At 47.4% G+C, this 27923-nt stretch overlaps 1 protein-coding gene and 1 long non-coding RNA gene across 4 annotated transcripts in view; both read left to right on the top strand.

The window, feature by feature from the left end:
• LOC122215907 (ral guanine nucleotide dissociation stimulator-like) overlaps nucleotides 1-27923 on the top strand; it is a 72892-nt gene extending 44969 nt beyond the window's left edge. For 2 of the 3 annotated variants that reach the window (XM_042931863.1, XM_042931853.1), the window contains exons 3-5: nucleotides 26056-26115; nucleotides 27053-27246; nucleotides 27502-27923. In XM_042931863.1, coding sequence (XP_042787797.1) covers nucleotides 26056-26115; nucleotides 27053-27246; nucleotides 27502-27896 — 649 coding nt within the window. In that variant the 3' untranslated portion in view covers nucleotides 27897-27923. Of the gene's footprint in view, nucleotides 1-23169; nucleotides 23545-23939; nucleotides 24067-25026; nucleotides 25212-26055; nucleotides 26116-27052; nucleotides 27247-27501 lie in introns of those variants that run through there. The other variant, XM_042931844.1, reaches the window with a different exon arrangement.
• Nucleotides 7484-14860, top strand: LOC122215927. Its single transcript, XR_006200617.1, has 3 exons — nucleotides 7484-7509; nucleotides 8207-8293; nucleotides 14822-14860. It is a non-coding gene; the product is annotated as an uncharacterized LOC122215927 (long non-coding RNA).

The following is a 27923-nucleotide window of genomic DNA, read 5'->3' as shown; positions in this document are numbered from 1 at the left end:
TGCCCACTATGCCATGAAATGTCAACACCAAATGAACACACTTGGGGAAAAATTAAAGAAAAAGAAAATTTGTTTTATTTGAGCTCCAGTTAGAAGATCTTCTTGGGATACACAATTTTCACAAAAAGGTGTGCTCCACTGAAGGATTATGGTGTATGGGTGTGTGTGTGTACATATATGTATATATATATATATATATATATATATATATATATATATATATATACATAAAGAAGAGAAGGGAATGTGGGTGATGGGCATTGAGGAGGGCACTTGTTGGGATGCGCAGCAGGTGTTGTATGGAAACCAATTTGGCACTAAATTGTATTAAAAAAGAACATCAGAAAAAAAGGTTACAAATACTCATGATGAAAGACATTCCAGAAAGTTGCACACTTTACCTTATGATTTTAGTATATGCAAGGCTATATGAGCTTAATCATATGGGAACAGGAGTTTTTCTTTTTCTTATTTTTATGATTGGAATGAATCTTTTTTGTCATTTTGTAAAACCTATCACATGTACAGTATGTCCTCATGGGAGTAATAGAGCCAATGCTTTGAGGTTTTGCGGGGTCATTTTGACCTTGATCAATGTTAAAGTATACCTTCCCTTGGAATCTCAGAACAAGGCCCACAAACATGAAAACTGGAAAATTGCTTTTATTATTGAAAGGGCGGGCCTACGCCGGCCGACTCCATCTTGTTCTGTGTCCTTCACCTAGACCACGCCTCCTCCCCTTGAGTAACCTCCTGCTCACCCGTTCAAACTTCCTGATCAAAACACGCCCAGCGACCTGTGTAACAGGACTCCGACCGTACCCCAGCCAATCAGCTGAGGCCACAGCCATTACCTCACCAACTGCCCCTAGACCCCTATAAAACCTTTGTGCTTTTGAAACTCGCTCTCTCCCTGGCATCTCACTGCTGCGTCAGTGCAGGTAGGGGATTGAGCTCGAGCTAGCTCGAATAAAGGCTCTTTTGCTTTTACATCGGACTCGGCTCCCTGGCGGTATTTGGGGATCACAAATTCTGGGCATAACATTTGGGGGCTCGTCCGGGATCCCCAAGACCCCCGAGGGACCCCTGACCCAAGAGCCTGACTGGCCACGGTTAGTGTCTGTCTGTTTGTTCTGTCTTTTCTGTGTGAGCTCATTTATGGAATTCTGGTAGTGCCCAACGCGGTCTAAGTGGATGCACTGGAGGACCACGGTCTGGGAGTTTCGGAAGACGTTCTGATCCTCCCTTCTGAAGGGACACGGAATCCCCTCATTTGTTTTGGAGGTACGTGGAATCCCCTCAAAGGTCTGAGACGAGGCGGGTTGCTCCCGCTGGTCAGGGTGAGGCCGTCGTCTTTGGAGGGATGTGGAATCCCCTCATTGGTTTTGGAGGGACGTGTAATCCCTCAAAGGTCTAAGCTAGCTTTCCGTTTTGCTTCCATGGAGTTGGAAGACTTTCTAGGGGCCCTCTGTTTGTTTGTTTTTGTGTTTCTCTGTTTTGTTCTGTGGACTTACTGGACAGACGTAATGGGACAGACTCAGACTACCCCTCTACCCACCCTCTTGGCTTAAGCCCTTCCTAGCCCCGCTCCCTCTGGAGCCAAACCCATTCTTGCTTTGCAGGGGACAGAGAAGGAAAACAAGAAAAGTCTTACCCAGCCTTCAGCACCCCTCTACCCTGTCCTACAGGGGGGTACTGAAGAATTAATTTTTCCTCCCCCGTATAACCCCTCTAGGATGCCAGAAGAACACCATCCTCCCCCTCCGGGGGAGGCAGACGCTGTTCCGAGAGCGGGAGGCAGAAACGCTCCAGTGGGAAGCCCGCCCTTTACCAGACAAAGGGCTCAGAGGGAGCAATCCGCCTCCGCCGCCGACTCCACTATTCTGCCCCTGCGAGCCACTGGACCCCCAGACGCGGAGAGGAATCAGCCCCATCACTATTGGCCTTTCGCCACTAGTGACCTCTACAATTGGAAAGCCCAGAATCTTAAGTTTTCTGAGAAACTGGCAGGGCTTATTGATTTATTAGACTCTGTTCTTTTTACCCATCAGCCCACGTGGGACGATTGCCAGCAGCTTTTGCAGGTCCTGTTCATGACTGAAGAAAGAGAAAGAATGCTCAATGGGACCTGAAAACTAGTTCCGGGCGCAGACGGGAATCCCACCACCAACCAGGCTCAGATAGATGCCTCCTTCCCCTTAACTCGGCCCCAGTGGGATTTCAACACAGCAGAAGGTAAGGAGAGGCTCCGGGTCTACCGCCAGACTCTAATGGGGGGTCTCTGAATGGCTGCTAGAAAGCCAACCAATTTGGCCAAGGTAGGAAATGTACAACAGGGAAAAGATGAATCTCTGGCTGCCTTTTTAGAATGGATCATGGAGGCATTCTGTTCCTATACCCCCATGGATCCAGAAAGCAAGAGCATGGATCCAGAGGCTCCGGAAAGCAAGGCAGCTGTTATCGTGGCCTTTGTAAACCAATTGGCCATAGACATTAGGAGAAAATTACAGAAAATAGATAGACTAGGAGAAAAAAGTCTGCAGGACTTACTGGTGGTAGCCGAAAAGGTATATAATAACCGGGAGCCTCCTGAGGACAAGCAGGCTTGCGCCATGGTGGCTGCCAGCAGTAAGTAGACTCGAGACCTGGCCAGAATACTACTAGCTACCACTGCTGACTTCCCCGAGGAATGAGACCGCCGTCTCCGGCAGCTGGCAGACGACGCAAGAAAAGGTAAAGGAACCACCAAGGGGGGGGAAGCAGAGGCTGCAGAAGGATCAGTGCACATACTGCAAGGAGATAGGGCATTGGGCCCGAGATTGTCCGAAAAGGGCCGGCAGGAAGGGAAGCAAGACTGATCGAGTAAAAGTCCTAGAGCTAAATGAACTAAGTGATTAGGGGAGTCAGGGTTCGGACCCTCTCCCTGAACCCAGGGTAACTCTTAAAGTGGAGGGGACCCCTGTTGACTTCCTTGTCGACACCGGAGCACAACATTCGGTCCTCTGCACCCCACAAGGAAAATTAGCCAGCAAGAAGTCCTGGGTACAAGGGGCAACTGGTATGAGCCAGTATTCATGGACTACCCAAAGGACGGTAGATTTGGGAATGGGCCGGGTATCCCACTCCTTTATGGTAATACCAGAATGCCCCTATCCACTGTTAGGACGGGACTTACTGACCAAGATTGGAGCTCAGATAACTTTCAGACAAGGGGGTCCTCAGGTCACCGATGGCAAGGGCCACCCCATCCAGGTCCTGACCATGAAACTGGAGGATGAATACCGCCTCCACCAGGAGGTGCTCCCGAGGGAGGATAATATAGACAGATGGCTACAAGAATTCCCCTCGGTTTGGTCAGAGATGGGGGCAATGGGACTAGCCGCTCACAGGACCCCAGTCCTGGTAGAGCTCAAGCCAGGAGAGAGTCCGGTAAGCATCAAACAATACCCCATGTCTCAGGAGGCCTGGAAGGGGATCCAGCCACACATCCAGAGACTACGAAGCCTAGGGGTACTAGTTCCTTGCCAGTCTGCCTGGAACACCCCCCTACTGCCGGTCAAAAAGCCTCACACAAATGACTACCGACCAGTACAAGACCTCCGGGAAGTAAATAAGAGGGTCACGGACATACACCCAACTGTTCCCAACCCATATACTCTCTTGAGCTCCTTGGCGCCCTCCAGGGTCTGGTATACTGTACTAGATTTAAAAGACGCCTTCTTCAGTCTGCCGCTGGCACCCCAGAGCCAACCTTTGTTTGCCTTCGAGTGGCATGATCTGGAGGAGGGCTACAGCAGGCAAGTGACCTGGACAGGGCTGCCTCAGGGATTCAAAAATTCACCCACCGGGGCGCCTGGGTGGCGCAGTCGGTTAAGCGTCCGACTTCAGCCAGGTCACGATCTCGCGGTCTGTGAGTTCGAGCCCCGCGTCAGGCTCTGGGCTGATGGCTCGGAGCCTGGAGCCTGTTTCCGATTCTGTGTCTCCCTCTCTCTCTGCCCCTCCCCCGTTCATGCTCTGTCTCTCTCTGTCCCAAAAATAAATAAAAAACGTTGAAAAAAAATTTAAAAAAAAAAAAAAAAAAATTCACCCACCATCTTTGACGAAGCACTACACGAGGACCTGGGTGAGTACAGAAGGGAGCACCCTGGCCTCACCCTTCTACAGTACGTAGATGACATCCTGATTGCTGCCGACACGGCCAAAGACTGTGAGTGAGGGACCCAGGACCTGCTGGCTACCCTGGGGGCCTTAGGGTACTGGGCATCCATGAAGAAGGCTCAGATATGCAGGGAGAGGGTAAGTTACCTGGGATATATACTGGAAGGCGGACAGCGGCGGTTATCAGATGCCAGAAAAGAAACTGTCCTAAAGATCCCTACTCCCACCTCCCGAAGAGAAGTGAGGGAATTCCTAGGATCAGCCGGCTACTGCCGCCTCCAGGTTCCAGGTTTTGCTGAGATCGCCAGGCCCCTATATGAAGCTACCAAAGAAGGGAAAACATTTAAATGGGCTGAAAAAGAAGAAACTGCCTTTAATCAGTTAAAAAAGGCCCTCCTAAGTGCCCCAGCCCTGGGCCTACCAGACATTACGAAGCCCTTCCACCTCTTTGTAGACGAACATAAGGGAATAGCAAAAGGGGTTCTAACTCAAGCCTTAGGCCCCTGGAACCGCCCAGTGGCTTACCTGTCCTGTATGAAACTAGACCCAGTGGCTGCTGGCTGGCCGCCATGCCTAAGAATTGCGGTGACAGCACTCCTAGTCAAGGACGCAGACAAACTGACCCTAGGACAGGAGATCTGGATCACGACCCCACACGTCATTGAAAGGGTCCTGAAACAGCCTCCTGATAGATGGATGAGCAACACACGTGTGACTCATTACCAGAGCCTCCTACTCAACCCTCCATGAGTGTGGTTCCACCCCAGTGCAGCCCTCAATCCTGCAACCCTGCTGCCCGACCCTGACCTAGGTGCTCCACTACATGACTGCGCGGGAATCCTGGAACAAGTACATGGATTCTGGACAGACCTGACCAACCGGCCCCTCCCTGATGCCAAGGCTACTTGGTTCACTGATGGCAGCAGCTTTGTGTGAGACAGACACAGGTATGTGGGTGCAGCGGTGGTCACCAAAACGGACACCGTATGGGCAGAGGCTCTACCCTCCGGAACGTCAGCCCAGCGAGCAGAGCTCATAGCCCTCACCAAGGCGCTGATGCTGGGAGCTGGAAAACGGCTTAACATCTACACAGACAGCCGTTATGCATTTGCCACAGCTCATATTCATGGGGCAATTTATCAGGAGAGGGGGTTACTGACGGCAGAAGGACAGACTATAAAAAATAAGCAGGAGATACTTCACCTGCTTATGGCCTTATGGCTTCCTGCCAAGCTAGCCATTATCCACTGCCAAGGGCACCAAAAAGCTGATAACCCAGTAGCTAGAGGTAATCGGAAAGCTGACCAGGCAGCCAAGGCAGTAGCCCTTACTTCAGTCCCCACCATGACCATACAGCTACCAGACCCGGGAGACCCAGTTTTACCAGACCAGCCCAAATACTCCCAGGAGGAGTTACAGCAGATCAAGAAACTCCCCATGGCCCAGGAGATAAAGGGATGGTGGTATACACCTAACAAGGAGCTTGTGCTGCCAGACCGGCTCAGAGTCTCAATATTAGAGCACATGCATCGGTCTACTCACATGGGGGCCCGAAAATTAAAAGACTTAATCCGACATGCCGGAATCAAGATTCACCAACAGGACACCAAATTAGAGCAAGTTGTATCTGCCTGCAAGACCTGCCAACTCACCAACGCGAGAGCCACATCAAATAAAAAAGGAACCAGGCTCAGAGGCACCAGACCGGGAGCCCAATGGGAAGTCGACTTCACTGAAGTCAAACCAGGAAAGTATGGTTATAAATATCTTTTAGTATTTACAGACACCTTCTCTGGCTGGGTGGAGGCATACCCAACCAAGCATGAAACAGCTCAGACGGTGGCCACGAAGCTACTAGAAGACATCTTACCCAGGTATGGTTTTCCTGCCATGGTAGGATCAGACAATGGATCAGTTTTTATCTTGAAGGTAACACAGGCAGTAGCCAAGACGGTGGGGGCAAACTGCAAATTACATTGTGCTTATAGGCCCCAGAGCTCAGGACAGGTAGAAAGAATGAATAGAACCCTAAAAGAGACCCTTACCAAATTAACCATGGAGACTGGCGGAGACTGGGTGACTCTCCTACCGTATGCCCTTTACCGGGTTAGAAACACTCCTTACACTCTGGGTTTTACTCCCTATGAGATCATGTTTGGCAGGCCACCCCCTGTTATTCCCAGCCTTTAAGATGAACTTATTGCTGAGTTTAAAGATCAAGAACCTTTTCTTTCTTTCTTTTTTTTTTTTTTTTTTTAATTTTTTTTTCAACGTTTTTTATTTATTTTTGGGACAGAGAGAGACAGAGCATGAACGGGGGAGGGGCAGAGAGAGAGGGAGACACAGAATCGGAAACAGGCTCCAGGCTCCGAGCCATCAGCCCAGAGCCTGACGCGGGGCTCGAACTCACGGACCGCGAGATCGTGACCTGGCTGAAGTCGGACGCTTAACCGACTGCGCCATCCAGGCGCCCCGAACCTTTTCTTTCCTTGAGAGGGCTCCAGAGGGCGCACGAGGACATTTGGCCATGCCTCTGTGCCATCTACGAGGCTGGCCCGACCCCGACACCTCATCAGTACAGGCCAGGAGACTGGGTCTACGTCAAGAGGCACCACCGAGAGACCCTCGAGCCACACTGGAAGGGACCCTACATCGTGGTGCTGACAACCCCCACCGCTCTCAAAGTAGACGGCATCGCGACCTGGGTCCATCACACCCACGTTGGGTCAGCGGACCCCTCCTCGATCCAGAAGGACTTCGTCACGCGATGGGCCCTCAATTGGGACCAACACAACCCGCTCAAGCTCAAGCTACAGCACATTTGACCCACCTAATATTGGTAACTGTTAACTCTGCTTGTCATTGCTCATGCTGCCAGGAGCCCCCACGCCCCCCAAAACATCACCTGGCAGATCATAGACACCAGCTCGGGGACAATACTTAATCAGATCTCCCAGAGCACCCCAGGGACACTTGCTTCCCAGAACTTGGTGTAAACCTCCAAACTCTGTTCCCCTTGTCACCATAAATGCAGCCGGTCCCATGATTGGGTCCCTAAGCTACATGACAAGGGGGGAATGAACGGGAGGGCCTACACCGGCCGACTCCATCTTGTTCTGTGTCCTTCACCTAGACCATGCCTCCTCCCCTTGAGTAACCTCCCGCTCACCCGTTCAAACTTCCTGATCAAAACACGCCCAGTGACCTGTGTAACAGGACTCCGACCCTACCCCAGCCAATCAGCTGATGCCATAGCCATTACCTAACCAACTGCTCCTAGACCCCTATAAAACCTCTGTGCTTTTGAAACTCGCTCTCTCTCCCTGGCATCTCACCGCTGCGTCGGTGCAGGTAGGGGATTGAGGTCGAGCTAGCTCGAAAAAAAGCTCTTTTGCTTTTACATCAGACTCGGCTCCCTGGCGGTATTTGAGGATCATGAATTCTGGGCATAACAATTATACCCGTTCCCACGTTTGAATGGAGCCTGGCTATAAGCCCACACTTTGAATTCCTCTGTCCCCACAGCCCTGTCCCACGTTCCCAATCCCTTATTCCCAACCTCACTTCCTGATCATCTCTTTAGCTCATTTCTGGACAAATCAACACCTGTATTCACCTCCCTCTTGGGAAAAAAGTCCTAGGGTGGAGTGCTTTGAAGTGGGGCCCAAGTCCACCTCTTCACCCTGAAACAAGCCTCTCTCCTCCATTACCTTCAACGTTGTGCCCTTTCCCTTCCTGGATGCAGGGATGTGTGGTAACCTCTAGAGCGCATTTTAAAGTAGTCATACAAATGAATACTATTTTCTGTTGATTACTTTTGCTCTAAAAATGATTTCATATTGAAATTGGCCTGGAAAGTCGAGTGCCTCTGGATCCCTCAGGTGGTGTTTCCTGAAACATATCTCAGACAAACATGTTCTCCCCTCCCCCACGTTGTTTGTTTCAGCTTACTGCTAAATGCTGATTTCATACTGAGGAGCCTTTTGCAACGTGGTATCTGATTCAAGATTCAAACACCCTGAATGTTGTCATGTCTCCTTTCCACTAGATCTGACTCAGGGGACTGGAGAATCAATCCTTCTGAAGAGGAAAGGTATAATCTTCTGGATTTTCCACTCTCATCTGTTTCTCTGAGGTTGGTCTTGTTTTTTCTCTGAATGTTTATCCCTTGTTGCTTTCCCCAGAGAAGGCAACTCCTCCTTGTGCACTCTCAGGGCTGTTCTGTCTCACCCTGCCCTGTGCCCACACCATCTAGGGTGCCCCTGCCCTTGTCTCCCTCCACTGGGCAGAGTGAAGCAGGATAATAGCTGTGAGGATTTCCCCATCCCCTTTCCACACCCTGGCATGTTGCATATAAGAAGTGGAAATCTGTGATTAAGATGGGAGGGACCCTTGGATATGCAGGGACTTGGACCCAGGGGGCCCTCAGGGGGCCTGCCAAAGCAGGTGTGCTAGGAGGGAGCAGAAGCACACACGTGTCCCAACACCTTGTGTAGTGCTGGGGCGGAGCAAATATCTGCTGCCATGAGCCCCCAACACATTCAGCCAGCAGGGGCTGAAAGCCCTCCCCCCATATGCCCTCTCGTCCATTCCACACCCATTGGGGTCTTGCTGCAGCCTTGTGCCTGAGACCTGGTAGCTGTAGCAGTAGCGGGGCTCAAGCACAGAAGGCTGGGAGGCGTGAGACTCTAGCCCAAGAAGATGGCAGCCTTGCTGCTCAGGCTAATCCTGAAGGCAGAGGCCAAGGCACTGGCTGCGCCACCCACAGAGCCTCTCAGCTGCTCTCCTGTAGCAACAACACTGAAAGGAACTGAGCGCGGTGCGATGTCCCCAGACGCCCCCCACAAAGACCATTTGCCAGAACCCTAAACCGTCCAGCAGCCAAGAACCACAGCCTCACTCCAGGACCAGCCTCAGGCCCAGTGCTGAAAATGTAGGGATCCTCGTGACAAGGTCCCATGTGGCCTTCCCCCTGCCCCTCTCTGTCTTCCTCTTCCATCCCCACGCCCCCTCCCTTGTTCTCTGGGGTTCTTCTTGTGCTCCTATCTGGCTGCAGTCTGGAGGACTCAGGAGTGACCTTTATGGGTTGTACCCCGGTTCCCTGGAGGAGGAGGGCCTGGGATCGAGTGGGGGATAAGGCTCCAGTGGTGGGAAGCAGCGCAGGTACAGAGCAGGGGCGCCCTGAATGCCCTTGGAGGTCTGACTGGGTTGGTGGCTGGAGGGTTGAGGTACGAACAAGCAAACGAATGCATGGACCTGTGGTTGTGGGAAGATGTCAAGGCAGAGCCAGGGAAGTTGCAGCCATGAGCAGGATGAAACATTCCTGCCTGTGAAAATGAAGCGCAGGGACCTCAGATTCCAGAGAAATATTCTAGGGAGAGTCAGGGTGGTGGGCCTGAGTTGCTGGAGCCCAGCCAGGGAACTTGTTGAAGTGACTGAAAGTGGAAGCCTCAGGTGAACACAAGCGTCCTGCCGCTCCCCTCCACACCCCTGCCCTGTCCCTGGCTGCAAAGTTGCACCCTCTGATGGGGTGGGGAAATCCCACCCCCCTTTTGCTAAAGGTGGTCCTTTAACATGGGAGCTAATGGGACTATGGGGTGTGGAGTCTGAATGAGGGGTTGTGCAACTCCCTGTTCAGCTCTTCATTTCTGAAGGCAACTTGCATTCAATCAATGAACTCAAAGCAAATCGGTGATGAATAACTAGTGTTTCTTTCTGTATTTTCTATTTTAGAGGGTGGTCCAAACTCTTTCCTAGTTGGAGATAAAAAAAAAGATATATACATATAATAGAATATTAATCAGCCATGAAAAGGAATGAAATCTTGCCATTTGAAATGATGTGGATGGAACCAGAGTGTATTATGCTAAAGGCAGTAAATCAGAGAAAGACAAATACCATATGATTTCACTCATATGTGGAGTTTAAGAAACAAAACAGAAGAACATAGGGGAAGGGGAAAATAAAATAAGGTAAAAACAGGGAGGGAGGCAAACCTTGAAAGATTCTTACCTATAGAGAACAAAGTGAGTGCTTCTGGAGAGTAGGTGGGTGGAAAGATATGCTAAATAGGTGATGGGCACAAAGGAGGGCACTTGTCAGGATTAGCACTGGGTGTTATACATATATAAGTAATGAATTACTAAATTCTACTCCTGAAACCAATACCACACTTTATGTTAACTAACTTGTGTTTAAATACAATCCTGGAATGAATGAATGAATGAACGAATGAAATTTTAAAGAGAGGGAAAACAAAATATAATGAATGAAAAGAAAAATTCATTAGAGACCTTCAACACTACTCTATCAAGGAGAGGAAAGAATCTGTAAACTCAGGGACAGGTCATTTGAAATATTTCAGTCAGATAAAAAAAAGAGTGAATTAGAGTGAAGAAAGCCTATAGGATTTAGAGGACTCTATCAAGTCCTACTAATGCAATATATGCATTATAGGACCTTGAGAAGGAAAAAAGTAAAAAAGGAAGTGGTAGAGAATTTGTTTAAAGACATAATGGTTGAAAATATCCCAGATCTTGGGAGGGATATAGCTATCCAGTTTCCCCAACAGAATCAACCCAAAGATTACATCAAGAAACATTATAATTAAATTAACATAAGCCAAAGCCAAAGAGACAGTTTTTAAGTCAGAAAGAGAAAAAAGTCTTGTCACATACAAAGGAACCCCTCATAAGACTATAAGTAGGTTCTCAGCAGAAACTGTGTAAGCCAGAAAAGAGTGGGAAAATATATTCCAAGTGCTGAAAGAAAAGAAATGCCGATCAAGAATACATTTAACCAGCAAAGCCATCCTCCAGAAATGAAAGTGAGATAAAGACTTTCTCAAACAAAAGCTGAAGGAGACTACCACCACTGACCTGTCTGCAAGAAATACTAAAAGGAGCTTCTCAAGTTGTAATGAGTGAATACTAACTAGTAACACAAAAACATGCCAAACATAAAACTTATGGTAAAAGTAAATATATGTCAAATTCAGAATACTCCAAATCATAATGCATAAGTTTTAACTATAGCATAAAAAGTTAAACACAAAAATGATGAAAACACCTATACTTACAATAGTGTGTTAATGGATAAACAATATACAAAGAAGAGTGACATCAATAGCACAAAATGTGTATGTGGGAATATAAGTGTACAGATTTTGTAGCAATTGCAGGTAAACTTATGGCTTAAAATAGACAATAGGGTATTTCATGTAAGCCTCCAGATAATCACAATGCACTACATTGTCCACAATTCCACTACATGTACATCCTACACCAGATAAACAAAAGACTAAGAGAAATGATTTTCAGAGCATAACCAAAAAAACAAAAAATCACAAAAGAAGACTGCAAGAAAGGACGAAAGGAATGAAGGAACTACAAAAAATTTAGAAAACAATGAACAAGATGGCAAGAGAAAATTCTTATCTATCAGTAACAACTTTAAATGTAAATGGACTAAATTGTAAGAACAAAAAAACACAGAGCGGCTGAATAGATTTTTTCAAAAAAGACTCAACTATATGCCACATGCAAGAGACTCACTTAAGCTTTGGAGGTACACATAGGCTCAAAGTAAAGGGATGGAAAAAGATATCCCATGCAAATGGTAACCATGCACACTTATATCAGACAAACTATTCTTTACTATACTATACTATACTATACTTTCTATACTATACTTTCTATTCTATACTATCTCAAAAGAGAAAGAAGGTCATCAAGTAATGATACAAGGGTCTATTCAATGTATAAAAGTTATAAATATACTAGCATTCAACATCAAAGCATGTAAATGTGTAAAGCAAACATTGACAGATCTGAAGGAGAAAAAATATGGCATACAATAATACTAGGCGACTCCACTCCATAATGTATAGATCGCAGAGAGGGTATCCATAAAGAAACTGCAGAAGTGAACAACACTATACACCAAATGGACCTAACAGGCATAAATAGAACTTCCCACCAGCAGCAGAATAGACATTCTTCTCAAGTGCACATGGAACATTTTGCAAGATAGATTCATGTTAGTTCATAACACAAGCCTCAAGAAATTCAAGCAGATAAAAATCATTCCAAGGTCAGACTTAAATGGAAGATCTGAAACTGCAAAATTCCTAGAAGAAAATATAGGGGGAAAGCTCCCTTTTATTGGTCTTGGCAATAATTTTTTTTTAATATGACACCAAGAGAAGAGCACAGGCAACAAAAGCAAAAATAAACAAGTGGGACTACGTCTAACTAAAAAAAAAAAAAACAAAAAAACAAAAACAAAGAAACAAAAAACAACTTCTGTGCAGCAAAGGAAACAATAACATGAGAAGGCAACCTATGGGATGGAAGAAAATAATTGAAAACCATATTATCTGATAAAAGGTTAATACATAAAATATACAAGGAAATCATACAATTCAATAGCAAAGAAGGAAGTAACCCAACTGAAAAATAGGCAAAGTACCTGAATAGATATTTTTCCAAAGAAGACACCCTAATGGCCAACAGGTAAATGAAAAAAGGCTCAACATCACTAGTCTTCAGGGAAAGGCAAATCACAATGAGATGTCACCTTACACCTGTTAGGATGGCTATTATGAAAAAACACAAGAGATAACAACTGTTGGCAAGTATGTGAAGTAAAGGGAGCTGCGGGGTGCCTGGGTGGCTCATTTGGTTAGGCATCTGACTTCGGCTCAGGTCATGATCTCATGGTCTGTGGGTTCGAGCCCTATGTTGGGCTCTGTGCTGACAGCTCTGAGCCTGGAGTTTGCTTTGGATTCTGTGTCTCCCTCTCTCTGACCCTTCCCAGCTCATGCTCTGTCTCTCACTCTCTCTCAAAAAACAAAAACAAAAACTTAAAAAAAAAAGGGAACTGCTGTACACTGTTGGTGGGAATATAAATTGGTACACCCATTATGGAAAATGCTATAGAGTTTCCTCAAAACTTTAAAAAGAGGGGCGCCTGGGTGGCGCAGTCGGTTAAGCGTCCGACTTCAGCCAGGTCACGATCTCGCGGCCCGTGAGTTCGAGCCCCGCGTCAGGCTCTGGGCTGATGGCTCGGAGCCTGGAGCCTGTTTCCGATTCTGTGTCTCCCTCTCTCTCTGCCCCTCCCCTGTTCATGCTCTGTCTCTCTCTGTCCCAAAAATGGGTGAAAAACGTTGAAAAAAAAAAAATTAAAAAAAAAAAAAAAAAAAACTTTAAAAAGAGAACTACTATGTGATCCAGCGATCTCGCTTCTGGGTATATATCCAAAAGAAATAAAATCACTGTTTTGGAAAGCTGTCTGATCCTTCATGTTCATTGCAGCATTACTCACAATAGCTAAGGAAACAACCAAAGTGTCAATGCATGAATGTATATTTACAAAGTTATATGGAAAAAATATAAATAACATTATCCCTCCTTTAAAAAGAAAAGGATTCAGCCATTTTCACAACATGAATGAACATGGAGGACATTATACTAATTGAAATAAGCCAGACACATGAAAAAATATGACATTATTCCATTTATATATGGAATCTAAAAAAAGTCAAACTCATAAAAGCAGAGAGTAGAACAGTAGTCATCAAGATTGGGAGAATAGGAAAATGGGGAAATATTATTCAAAGGGTACAAATATTCAGGGCAGGATGAATAAGGTCTAGAGGGCTACTGTACAGCGTGGTGACTACAGTTAATGAAACTGTATTGTAGACGTGAAATTTGCCGGGAGAGTTGATCTGAAGTGTTCTCACCACACGTACACAAAGGATAATTATGTGAGGTGATGGATACGTTAATTAGCTTGACGGTAGTAATCTTTTCACAGTGCATACATATATCAAAATATCACATCATACACCTTAAACACATAAAACTTATTTGGCAAGTGTACCTTAGTAAAGCTGGAAAAAAAAAGGAATAAAGAAAAGAGAGATAAAGAAAAGAGAATAAAGATAAAACTTAAAAGTGTCAGTTTTAAAAACGAGTTTTTCACACATAATAAGCAAACTAGCAACTGCTAGTTATCTCATCATCACCAGCATTTTATCTATTTGTTTGTTATTTTTAGTTTGTATAAATTTGTTATTTATTTGTTATTTTTAGTTTCAAGTTTGTATTTAAATTCCAGTTGGTTAACATATAGTGTAATCTTAGTTGCAAGAGTACACTTCAGTGATTCATCACTTACATATTACACCCAATGCTCATCAAAACAAGTACCCTCCTTAATGCCCATCACCCATCTGACCCATGCCCCCATTCAACTCCCCTCCAGCAACCCTCACTTTGCTCTCTATAAGGAGTCTGTTCATCAGTTGAGGGACATGTGGGCTCTTTCTATAATTTGGCTATTACTGATAATGCTGCTTTAAGCATCGGGATACATGTATCCCTTCAAATCCATATGTTTGCATCCTTTGGGTAAATACCTAGTAGTGCAATTGCTAGATCATTGGGTAATCCTATTTTTAACTTTTTGAGGAACCTCCATACTGTGTTCCAGAGCAGCTGCACCAGTTTGCATTCCCACAAATAGTGTAAATGTGTTCCCCTTTCTCTGCATCCTCACCAACATCTGTTGTTACCTGTGCTGTTAATTTGAGCCATTCTGACACGTGTGTCATGATACCTCATTGAAGTTTGTTTTCTTTCATTTTGTTTTTAAGTAGGTTCCACACCCAGCATGAAACGCAATATGGAGCTTGAACTCACCACGATATCAAGAGCTGAGCTGAGATCAAGGATCAGATTTTTTTCTCTGTGCAGTCATCACAGAGCCTGCTCTGGATCCTATGCCCCTGTCTCTGCCCCACCCCCACAAGATGTCTCTCTTTCTCTCTCTCAAAATAAATGAATAATCTTAAAAAAGTTAAAAGAAAGAAATGCTCGTTCTAAATCTCAACCATGGATGCTCTGCGATGCACAGGTATACAGCTTCCAAGTGGCCTTTCCCACAACAGCTCACTTCGGCCGTTGCCATTGTTTCAAGTTCAGACCCTTTCCAACTCACTCCCATGGCTTACTTTAATAAAAACCAAAACAAAACAAAGAAAACAAAAGATACCTCACCACAGTTGCCCCAACCTATTTCCACTAAACCTAAAATATATCTGCACCTTCCCTCCTACCCACCTCCTCATTTCCCAACTCAAACCACATTCTCTCCCCTGAGGCTAACCTCTATATCCAGCTCTTGTTTCCATTCCCCCCTCCATCTGCTAAGCTTTTCTGCACCAAGGTCCTCTAGGTTAAGGTCTAAGAGGTTCACAGACCACAAAGAGGCAATTAAAATACCAGAGCTAGGAGGTCCTCAAAGTGGTTTGCCCAGGTCTGGCACTTAACTCATACCTGAGGGAACAGTCAGCATCCTCCTCCCAGATATCAATCACCTAAGCCTCTTCAAGTATGGTGGGAGTTCAAATGGCAAAGTTAGGAGGGAAACAAGCAGAGATCATGTGGTACTTTCAAGGACTCGCAGCATCCAGGTTAGTTGGTGACTAAAGACTGCCAAGTCATCATCCCCTAAGAGGCACTGAGCATCTGTTAAGCAATAAACATTCCAGAGGGCCTACCTAGAGACAAGTTCACAATCTGTTCATCCAGCCAACACAAAGAGTTAAGTTTGAAGTGGGGGACTTTCCCATGGCCTCCCAAAACACTAAGCCACTTCTCCTTTTACAAGTGATTAAACTGAGTCAATGAGAGCTTAAGTAATTTCCTCAAAGACTCCCAGCCAAGGCACACAAAGTGGAGATTCTACAGCACATGGTCATGTCATCATCTGCTAACATCCATACGTTCATGTCCCCTCTAAATCCATATGTTTGAATCCTAATGCCTGATGTGATGGTATTAGCAGGTGGGGCCTCTGGAAGGTGATTAGGTCACGAGCCCCTCATGAATGGGGTTAGTGCTCTTATAAAAGAGATGCCACAGAGACCCCTTGCTCCTTCTACCAAGTGAGGACACAGCCAGAAGGTGTTTGGCTATGAATCAGGAAGATGGCCCTCATAGGACTCAACGATGCTGGGGCCTTGATCTTAGACTTTCCAGCCTCCAGAGCCATAAGAAATAAATTTCTGTGGTCTATTTTGTTAGAGCAAGCCAAATGGACTTAGACACCACCCGAACAGATGTTGACAAGTTTAACAAGATGAGATGAAGAATGTTAATGTGAAATATAGAATTACAATAAACACACTGACCTCAATTTCAAGGTTTTTTTTTAACTTTTTATTTTTGAGAGAGAGACACAGACAGACGGACAGAGCATGAACAGGGGAGGGGCAGAAAGAGGGAGACACAGAATCCTGTCAGTCACTCACGGTCTCTCTGAACCGGCCACACTGCTGATCTTAGGTAGAATTTTTGGGAAGTGTGGAGTTCTGGAAATGGTTAATGTCAGGGACATAAATGAGTTGGTGTCACCTGCTGACATGTTGGCACTCAAAAGCAGTAGACTGAGGTGTGGTAACGTGCTGATTTACAGGAATGAGGAGATTGCATTGATTGACATGCTTTAGAAATGTGTTCACTGATGGGGGTAGCTATGGTAGAGTAGAGCTTCCCACAAATGTCCACATGCTCACCCCATGAATTTGGGAATATGCTACTATACACAGCAATAGAGACGTTGTAAATGTGATTAGATTAAGGAACTTGATCTGAGGAGATTAGCCTGGAAGGGCCAATGTAATCACAAGGGTCCATGCAAGTGAAAGAGGAAGAGTCAGTATCAATATAACATGTTTTGAGAGTAACCGATCAGCCACGGCCGGCTTTGGAGATGGAACGGGCTCTGAGCTGACAATGTGGGCATCTTCTAGAAGCTGGAAGGGACAACAAACAGATTCTTCCATGGAGCCTCCAGAAAGAAACACAGCCCTGCTGCCATGTTGAATTTAGTGCAGTGAGACTCATTGTGGACTTTTCATGTTCAGACCATAAGAATGAGTTGGTGTAGTTTGAAGAAACTAAGTTTGTGGTAATCTGTTACAACAGGAATAGGAGGCTCCCAGGGTGGTCATTGACGGATATAGATGATTGAAAATGAACCGAGTCCCTGAGAACTTTCCCAGGCTTTGGGCATTTCAGTGCAGTCTGTGTCATCCTGCCCCTGAATTCACAGCCGCTCTTCCCTGTTGACTAATAACGCTTGTTAAAGGGGGAAATCTCCTGAGATCTAAGGTCATATCTCAGAACACGTGTGTCCAAAGCTCACCAGATCTTGAGTCACATCTTACAGGAAATTGGCAGCAGGAGGAATTCCCTGGTCTTGCCTGGTACCTGCAAGGCACACCGCCAGGGCTGGGGCATTTTTGGATGGGAACTGCTGCGACATCCAGGGTTGTACAAAAGCCAACAGACACCATAAGCAATTCACACGAAGGGCCTCGCTCATACTTTCTGCCGCTCCCAGCCTTTAAGTACACTAGAGCTAAACACGGACCAATAAAGTAAGAACAAATGGACCGGAGGCTCATTTGTCACACTGAACTACAAGACAGAGAAACCTGAGGGCAGGAGGGGAAGGGAGAAACAACGTGCACAGAAAGTGGCTTCTGTGATCACACAAAGAGGTTACCTGAGAGCCGTCCCAGACATTGGACATTTGAGCACAGTCTGTGTCTATCCTGAGTCCATGAAACGAAGCCACAATTTCCCTGTTCACAAGTATCCCGTGATCTAGGGGATATTCTCGTGTGATATAACGCCAAATCTTGCAAGATCTCACTGTGACTCTCAGGAGATCTCGGGCCAAATCTCACAGGAACTCAACAGGAGTGGGAACTCCATAGCCAAGTCTGCTTTGTGCATGGCAGGGACATTCATGGATTGGGGACACCTAGGAGCAACTGGGGTCCCACAAGTGTCTTCAAACTCCAGCATCAAAATGTCATAAAGCGTCTCACTAGTAGTCCCCATCCCTCCCAGCATTCTAGGAGCAGTGGGGGTAACAAGGACCACTGACCTAGGAAAAAATGGCTGTGAGAAGAAAAGCTAGGAAAAAACAAACAAACAACAACAACAACAAGATAAAAGGGGCCATCCAGGTGTCTGAGGCTGCATGATCCTCATGCATTCTTTTGGCTTGCATTCTTTGGCATGCATTCTTTTGGCTTCTATAATCTTGTTTGCCTCCTGCCTCCACCAACTATCCATGTAGCACCACTGACAAGGACCCCTCTATTTTTCCACTGTCTCTCAACTGCCTAGCATCAGAGCCAGATAAGGAGGCGAATGCCAAGGTATGGGGCTCAGCCTTTGGAGGTGACTCCGCTGGGGCGTCATGGGTGCACAATAAACAGTATTTTCTGATTCCCCGAGTTCTGTGGCTTGTCTCTTTCTGGGCAGAGTATTTGCTGTAACAGCTGGACTTCATATTGCTCATGCTAAACTAGAGGTGATACAAAGAGGAGGTCAGAAGGTACAGGGAGAAAGAAAGTGGATAGGAACCACCTCTTCTGAACACACAGGCAGCCTGCCATTGCATCTCCCAGGATGCAGGAACTTAAGGGTATTCTGTGTCTCTCCTGCTGCCAGAGAACACAGCCACCTTGTCCCTGTTGACAAGTCTCGCGTGATCTAGGGGTAGATCTCATGAGATCTACGGCCAAATTTGGCAAAATCTTTTCCAACCTCCTGGGAACTTGGCAGGAGCAGGAACTAAGTAGCATAACCTCTTTCGTGCAGGATAAAATAGTAGAGTTGTGATATACCTGGGTTGGGGACACCTTGGAAAACCTGTGGTCCCACAATAGACCCTGTCATGTCACCAGCACCAAGACACGAGGGGTTGTGTTCATATTTCCTGTCTGTCTCAGCATCCTAGATGTGGTGGGTGAAACATCTGGCCACAGAAACAGGGGCTGCTGGACCAGACTAGCCCGTTATTCCCAGTAAACTAGAGGCGCAAGACACAGGAGAGAAGGAGGAGTGGGGTGAAGCACAGTGCACAGAAATTGACTCCTGTGAACACAGAAAAATATCCCTGAGCGCTTTCCTAGACCATGGACACTTAGTGCAGTCTGTGTCTGTCCTGACTCGAAAAGATGCAGCCACCTCTGCTCTGTTGACAAATCTTACGAGATCTCCAGGCCAAATCTCACGAGATGTCAGGCCAAATATAGCCAGAAGGGGGCAGGCACGAGAACTCCTTAGTGTAGTCACCTTTGTGCAGCTTAAATTGGCAGGGTTGGGACACTCCTGGTTTGTGGACTGCTACCAACACCCAGGGTCCCACAAACAACCCAAGGCCACCACCAAAAGGATATGAGGCCCCTGGCTCATACTTTCCAACTCATCCAGCATTCTAAGAGCAGTGGGGGTAACAACCACCACTAAAATATGGAAGACTTGGCCTGGTGGCCCTTTATTTCTGTGAAGCTAGAGGGGATTGAAACAGGAGGTGAGGAGGTGTGGGGGAAAGGAAAGTGCACCGGACCTGGCTCCTCTGAACACTCAATAAGCCCTCATTGATTCTCTCGGGCTGTGGAACCTTCAGGGCAGTCTGTGTTTCTTCTAATCTCAAAGCAAATGGCCAGCTCAGTCCTGTTGAAAGATGTCATGAGATCTAGGGGCAAATCTCATGAGATCTTAGGTCAAATCTGTAGAGATCTTGGGCCATATCTCACAGGAAGTTGCGGCAGCCAGAACTTCCTTACCTAGCCCAGTTTGTGCAGGGGAATTAGGGAGGGTTGTAATATTCCTGGACTGGGGACACGTAGGAAAACATGGGGTCCCACAATAGCCCCCTCATGTCACCCGCACCAAGAGACAAGGGGGCTCCTTCGAACTTCCTCTGTTTCTCAGCATTCTCACTACCGAGAGATCATGACCTCAGCAGAAACAAAGAGTGGGGTGCTTAAGTGTAAGTGAACATAGATATATGTAATTCTTTCAATTTAACTGCCTAACTGGGCTGGAGTTTCAATATTTACACTATACTTACAGTCATGTGGTTTATAAGAGTTTTCGTACTTGAAAACAATCTTAAGAGGCACTTAATTGATTTCTCAACCACCAATCATTTAATTCATACTGTCATATTTCTTAATGTAGTTTCTTTAATTTTTTTTAATGTTTATTTATTTTTGAGACAGAGGGAGACAAAGCGTGAGTGGGGGAGGGGCAGAGAGAGAGGGAGACACAGAATCGGAAACAGCCTCCAGGCTCTGAGCTGTCAGCACAGAGCCCAATGCAGGGCTTGAACCCACGAACCATGGGATCATGATCTGAGCCGAAGTCGGACGCTCAACCCACTGAGCCACCCAGGTCGCCCCGATACTGTCATATATCTTAATACTCTATGTCTGTAAGCTCACTAATAATTATTTTTAACTTATCATTTTACTAATTCTTCTATTTAAAAGTCAGTGATCATTCACTTCTTAACATATTCATATATATTCATAAAACGTCATATTCATTAATATGTATAAATCACACACAAACACACACATAGATTTTTACTCTTATTTCCTGCATAAATGTGTACCGGAGGGAGAAAATTGTCCTTCAGCTCAGGAATTACCTTTTGCATATTTTGTGGTGCATATCTAGGGATGCATTTTCTATGTTTTGTGGGACATCGTTTCTCACAGATCATTACTTAAAAACCCTTGCCTTTAAAACAAGGAATGAGTGTAAAGGCGGATATTTTAGGCACTCTAGACCTGGCTGATAACATGCTCCCATGTGCATTTCTTTGTTCTCTGTCCCCTTTATCACCCCTTGTGCTGTTGGTTGTGGAAGTACCTGATATCCTCAGGAGGGAGAAGGGACAAAATGGAGGAACGCTGGGTTCCTGAATGACCACATGAAGAAGTTTAGTCTCCAATCTAAACACGCACCCAGTACTGTCATGTGAGGAAATCTATGGGGACATGCTATTGAAATTTGGGGCGTTCTCTGGTAATTCAGCATAACCTAATATACCTACAAAATGTTAACCTGCAAGATAACTTAGAAATCAGTCTAGTTCCATTAAAATTGGCTGTTTCAGTCAGTAGGGGATGAGACTCTTCATCTTGGAGTGTGATTTCACACCCCAAGTTAGGAGTACAGTAGACTGAAAAAAATATAAAATAAAATAAGTTTTGAAAGATGACCCAAGTAAATTAGGCTATAATGACTGAGCTGCTAAATGGTGGGACGGATCTCCTTACCTCTTCATTCATCCACTGGGAAAGAACATCTGAGCATTCAGATAGAGCCAGTGATGGTAAGGCAGCCAGGTCTTCCCTCTAGGAGCTCAAGGTCTAGACAGGAAGATGGAAAGAACATGAAACAAAAATGTGAATGACATGAGCAATGACTCCATAGAAAAAATCAAGGTGCTAAACTGGGTCCTGAGCTCCACCAGGTGAGGGTCTGACAAGGCTGTGCTGAGGAAACATTCATATTTCCTGCAACAGTGCAAGAACGAGTCAGCCCTGCACAAATCCGAATATATGTAGCCTGGCAGAAGGCACAGTGGTGCAGACACTCGGAGGCAGAGGTTGGTGTTGCCACAGTGGACATTTGAAAGGACAGCAGGGAGCCTGGAAAGAGCTGGGGAGGACAGCAGAGAGGGAGGGTAAGGAGATCCAGGGCCTGGGGCAGGAGGACATATTCAGTACTCTGCTCTAGTGCTGTGTGACAATATTCCCTCACCCTTAGTGGCTTCCCCATAAACTTAACACCTCACAGACCCAGGGGACCAGGAATTCAGCAGTGCTTTGCTGAGGGCTCCTGAGAGCCTCTCAGTAGGTTGGGGCTCTTGTCATCACTGAGACAGAACCTGCTTCACTCAACCCCTGAGCTCACTTCAGGGTGGTGGCAGGATTCAGTCCACATCGAATGCTTTAGTTCTTCCCTGTCTGTTGTTGTCTCTCAGGGCTAGGCTCTGTGTACCTGTCTGTGTCATTACTCAACACAGGGGTGGTTCCCCAGTGTGAGAATCTGAGAGACAACACAGAGAGTGACAGTGAGCATGTGGTTGTGCCATGGATATTTTATCAACAAAACTTGGTTGGCTTGGGGTCACATTGCCATCTTCTTTGGAACAGAAATCAAACACTAAGTTCATTCCACACTCCAGGAAGGAAATTACACAAGGATGTGTTTACAGGATGTGGGGATCCCAGGGAGCCATGAGGGGAGGAGAAAGTGAAGACCCTGGCAGGGTCAGTGCCTTGCTCAGAATCACAGACCGGTAAAAAGTCAGAACCAGGCATGAACCCAACTCCATGTCCTCAAAATGGGGTCCTTGACTTGACCCAGGTTTTCTGAGGGGGCTCGGGAAAAGGTTGTGTTACTGTGACTCTGTGCAGACATGGGGGTGGTGTGGGGGTGAGGCTGAAGAGGAGCGTAACAGACGACATTCCAGCATGTTCTTCCCTGAGGAGGACCCAAGGCTAGGGCAGCCCACTGAGTGCCACCCTGTCCCCATTGTACCCAGTGGAAAGGGAGGGAATGGCTTGTGGCACACTACTGACAAAGTCTACGTAAAAGAGAGTTCTGACCTACTAGGCCACAACTCCAATCCCTTCTGTATGGATTGCTTTAGAAATTAGAGAACCTAAGCGCTTAAGAAATTTTTGGCCATCCTTCCCTAGGTGGGGATGTTATCTTCTGGGACTCCAGAAAATGAGCACTGGTAAACACACGTACACACACACACACTTGCATGCACACACGTACGCACACATGTACGCACACTTGGGATCAGAGGAGCAGCAGAACCAAAGGAGGTGAGAAGTCAAAGTAAATGTGGATGGATAAATATCCAACATGTGACACCACTCCTCCAATTTCACAGGTATCGTCCCACGTATGCCTGAGGACATCCTGAGGAAGTACATCCTATAATTATGTCCCTTGAGCAGAGGAGACAGGGACCATCCCTGAAAGACACAATCACTTATCTGGCACCAGAAAGAGGTAAGAATGAAGAGTTGTGTCTCAACCCAGATACGTCTCAAAACTGGGACCCTGGCTGCCCCCAGACCTTCCCAGGGGGCTGTGGAGAGGGGTACGTTGGTGTAACTGTAGACCGATGTGACATTTCATGGAGAAAGGGGTGAGCATTCAGCAAATAGAGGACTATTTGCATAGGTGTTATCCCAGGAGCAGACTCAGGAGGTGGATCCTAGGCAGTGACATCACTTTGCTCACAATAGGCCCCAGGAGAACTTGGAACTCCTGTAACCCGGCACCCATGCACTAGTGAGGTCCCATACCAGTCTCACTTGTCTACAGACACAGAGAGTTTGGGATGTTCTCTTGTTTTCCCAGTTACCAGTGCTCTGGATACCAGAAACCCCAGTGTACAGGATTATTCGGATGTTGGAGAGGTTTCCTTCACCCACGCTGGCGATGCCTCAGGATGTTTTCCAGGAGGTCACATAAGGTAATACAGAGCAGCCTAGAGCAGGCCAGGCCAGGTCAGGTCAGGTCACAGCTCTGAGCCATCCTTGTGCACCCCCATCCCCTCGTGTTCAGTTTCAGGGAAAGGGGGACACGTGAGGTGCTCCTGTCCTGGACTGGAGGAGGTTGGATGGCAGTGGACGACCTGGTGGACCCATCATGGCCATGCAGATGTCATGCTGGGAAGGAGGCAAAAGGGATCTCTGAGGTGCCTTTAACCTATAACCGGTTTAATCCAAGGCCCTCAAACCACGTTGCTTCTCCTCCTTGGGGGAGGTGTGTGCACACTGTGGTGTATATATCTGCAATGAATTCACACGGGTCGAGGAAAAGTGAAAGCAAGCAGACATGGCTTTGAGGACCCCTGCCTGCGTGCTGGGCACTGTCTTTACAGAGCCACACGTCAGAGATGGAGGAGAAGGTGAATGATGAGAGCCCCTCCTCTACTTCCCTGAAGGACAGGAGGAAGCCCCATGCCATCAGCAGGATGCCCCGCTGGCTCAGGGTGAGTGAAGGTACCAGGGAAACCCAACACGCACAGCCCAGAGGCAGTGCAAAGAATCCCAGGGCACAGAAAACACACTGATACTCCCCTGGTATCTCTCATAGACTCCTGATCCCAGAGGAACCTGGAACGCCATGTGCTCCTCAAACATGCCCTCGTGGCCCAGCCCCTGCCATGGCCAGATGCAACGTCACTCTCCACTTATTTGTAGGAATATCAGAAAACAGGTGTGAAACCATTTCACGTCCCATTCTGTCTAGAATATATGGCCGTTGTCATACATGTTTCCTCAACGACTGTTCCCAGGTGTCCCGGTTCGCCTGACCATCCTTCCACAACTTCCCCACATCTGACACATGTTCGTGATGAGCAGGGAGATTTTTACCCAAAGGACATGGGACTCACTGTATTATGTCTACTGCTCTGCACTTTGGTTGCCAAGAAACACGTCCCTAGGGCCCTCCAGATCAGGAGCAAGGACCTTACTACCTAGACAACATTCTGGAAATGAGACCACTTACCTCACCCATTCAGCCCTTCACAAATGCGGGACTGTTACATGATTCCCTTCTGTTGCCATGTCACAGTGCTGCACTGAACATCCTACATGTCCTATTATCCTGATCCAACCTCTGCCAGGTAATGTCCCTGTGTTCTGATCCCTAGAATGGACTGTGGTGTTAGAAATCACAAAGACAATGCTGTTAATGCAGGGAGGTGCTGTCCATACTCATCTAACAATCTGACCTCAGATCCTAACTTATTCAGTCATTTCCCCACCTCAAATTTTCACGTGAATGCCAAGATCCTTTTTCCTACTGTGTGCACCAGGTCTCACTCTTTCGACAAGTCACTGAGGGCTGGGGGGTTTGGTCTGCATTCTGGATCCCAACCCTCCTGATGTCCATGGTGCTGTGTCTGACTTTGTGTCCCTCCTCTGTTCTATCTCGGGGTAAAAAGGCCGCACCCGTGAACGAGAATGAGAACTGTGTGGAGTGGACCATCAATGCAGGCCTGCTGAAGCAGCGAGTGGAGCACCTGGTGCCCGCCTTCCTGTGGAGAGACCCCACCTGCTTCTTCACATTCTTGGGCACGTACAGAGCTTTTGCTACCACCCAACAGGTCCTGGAACTATTGTTTACGAGGTGAGCACCCTGCCCTTCACAGCCTAGTGTGATTCAGCCCCTTAAAGCTTTGAGTCTAAGGAAAGTCACCAAACCTCCCTGAGTCTCAGTTTGTTCCTCTGATCAGAGCAGAATAACTACAGGTACTCAGTGGGGGCACTGCTTGGAAAGTGACCCTGGCCCTGTGGAAAGGTCTGCTGGACGGGCTGTGTGTCTGCTGGGTGATCTTTGTCCTCTTCCCCATGATCAAGTTTCTGCCTCATCCCTCACTGTCACCAGGTGTTGAGTTGGGCTCTTTTCCCATTTGAAAAGGAGATGTGAGGGTCTATCTGTGTGTCTGAGTCCCGGGTCAAACTAATCAAGGATGCCCAGGATGAGCAGGAGGCCCAGACCCACACCAATATGTGTGATGGAGCTGATTGGGGCCCTATCGTTCATCAAACATACAGGAAGCCCCACTAGGTGCAGGCACTTCTGTAGCAGCTGACTGGGATCCAATGCACAGAGCAGACAGCACCCTCCCCTCCAGAGCTCCATTCTTTTTCTTTTTAAAAAAATTTTAACATTTTATTTTTATTTTTGAGACAGAGAGAGACAGAGCATGAACTGGGGAAGGTCAGAGAGAGAGGGAGACACAGAATCTGAAACAGGCTCCAGGCTCTGAGCGGTCAGCACAGAGCCCAACGCGGGGCTCGAACTCACGGACCACGAGATCATGACCTGAGCCGAGGTCGGAGGCTTAACCAGCTGAGCCACCCAGGTGCCCCTCCAGAGCTCCATTCTAGTCAGCAGTCAGTGACTCTGGATATGACAAGAGGTAGTATCCACAGGACACCTGATATGATGCCCTTCTGGCCTCCTCCAGATATGGCTGCTTCCTTCCTGAGACTGAGGAAGATGGTGGACCCCGGAAGCAGGAGAAAATGTGAGTAGGCTGAGCTCATGCTGGAGGGCCTTCATTCTCCAAGAGGGCAGTGCTGAGACTGTGCGTGGGAGGGGCTTCAGGACCCAGCATCCCACACATCTGAGAGTCCTGTGAGAGGGCAAAGCTCTGAGGGCTTCTCCCTGGAAGCAAGGAAAGGGGTCTTGTCCTGTGGGTTAGAGGATAAGCTGTGGGCACAATGAGACAGCAGAGGGCAACAGACGACAGATTCAGCCCTTTCGAGAGTCCAACCCCATCCCTTCCCACTCACAGGCTTGCCTCCACCCCCATCAGAGGACCCAGAATAAAGGTTTTGGGGAGCATCATGCTCACCACCTTGTGGAACTTCAACAGTGTGTGCTTAGCAAGGGTTCAGGAGACACAGTGAGGGCTCAAGGACCACATATCACCCACACTATGGGAGAACCAGTGTCAGTGGGAGGACACCCACATGTGCACTAAGTGAATGAGGCAGCATAGAGGCACAGGTCATCACGTGAGGAGGTTTCAAGCAAGCCCAGGTAAGAGACAGAGTGCCTTTGTCCCATATGTGTTCAGATTTTCATGGAGCACTAGTGTATGCAGTGAAGGCACTGACTCATCCTGACACCACCCCTCCACTCATGCACGGAGTTGAATTCTAGTGAGAGGTAGGCAGAGGACACACCAGGGAGTATGTCTGGCTTCCCAAGAAGGACAGAGACGACCACATCATTGGTTAAGGGTTTTCCGTCAAATAGAATTTTCACAGTCCCTCTTCAGTGACCAGGACTCTCTTAGGTGGGACTGCCAAATCACAGGTGGACACGGCATAGAACCACCCTCTGTACATCCATGAGCAGGAGGCATAGAGGAGGCTAGGTCCCACAGGCCTGTCTTGAAACATTAGTGCAGGAGGAACACCCCATGTTGATTGTTCTGGCTACTTTTGTATCCCCAGGGCCATCTCCTCCATTCTGGGCACCTGGCTGGACCACTACCCTGAGGACTTTTTCCAGCCCCCAGATTTCATCAGCCTGCAGATACTGCGGGCATATATAGGGGTCCACATGCCAGGCTCCGAGCTGCAGTGCCGTGACCGCCTTCTCTACTCATCACGGAGAAACCATGAGCCCAATGAGCCAGAATCTCTGGGTGAGGAGGACTCTGGGTGGGAGATGTGGGCATGTGGATGGGACAGGGTATGCCACACAAAGCACGTTTCCTGAGACTGCGGGTGGGCTAGGAGTTGTGAGTAGTCTCAGATCACTGTTCCATTAGCCTGTCATCTGGGAGATTTCCTCCTGGTGGGTTCTTTGACTCAGATGACAATGTCTGCGGGAGAGGTTTCCTTTATTAGGAAAGGCCATGGAAAGGCAATCACGGTGATGACACTTTGTATTCTTGAAGCTATGGCACCAGCTCCAGAGCAAGATCCAGACGTCACTCAGGAGCTAGCCCCCGCTATCTCTGTGGTGCCCACTGGAACTTCGCAGCCCAGGCTGCCTGCAGCCACCACTCATCCTGGATCTCAGCAATTAGAAGAATTGGTGACCCTCCCTGCAGAGTCACCACCAGTGCAGGTGGTAGTCCCAGCTCTGATTCACTGTCAGGAGCTGGAAGAGACACCTGCCCCTTTGGTGGACCCAGACCCTGAGCAGCCTCCAGCCCCAGCTGGCGGGGTCACGGAAGGGCTGGAGCAACCACCTGCTGCAGCTGAGCAACCAGCCTCGGCTCCCGAGCAGTGGCGCATGTTGGCTGCAGCCCCAAAGGATGCCCTGATCCTGTCATTGCGTTCTTTGTAATTTTTGTGGTTTGTATAGAGATATTTA

The sequence above is a fragment of the Panthera leo genome, chromosome A1 (genome assembly GCF_018350215.1).
Source record: "Panthera leo isolate Ple1 chromosome A1, P.leo_Ple1_pat1.1, whole genome shotgun sequence".
NCBI lineage: Eukaryota > Metazoa > Chordata > Mammalia > Carnivora > Felidae > Panthera > Panthera leo.
Note: the sequence above shows the minus strand (reverse complement) of the source record. Positions and strands in the feature narration are given on the sequence as shown.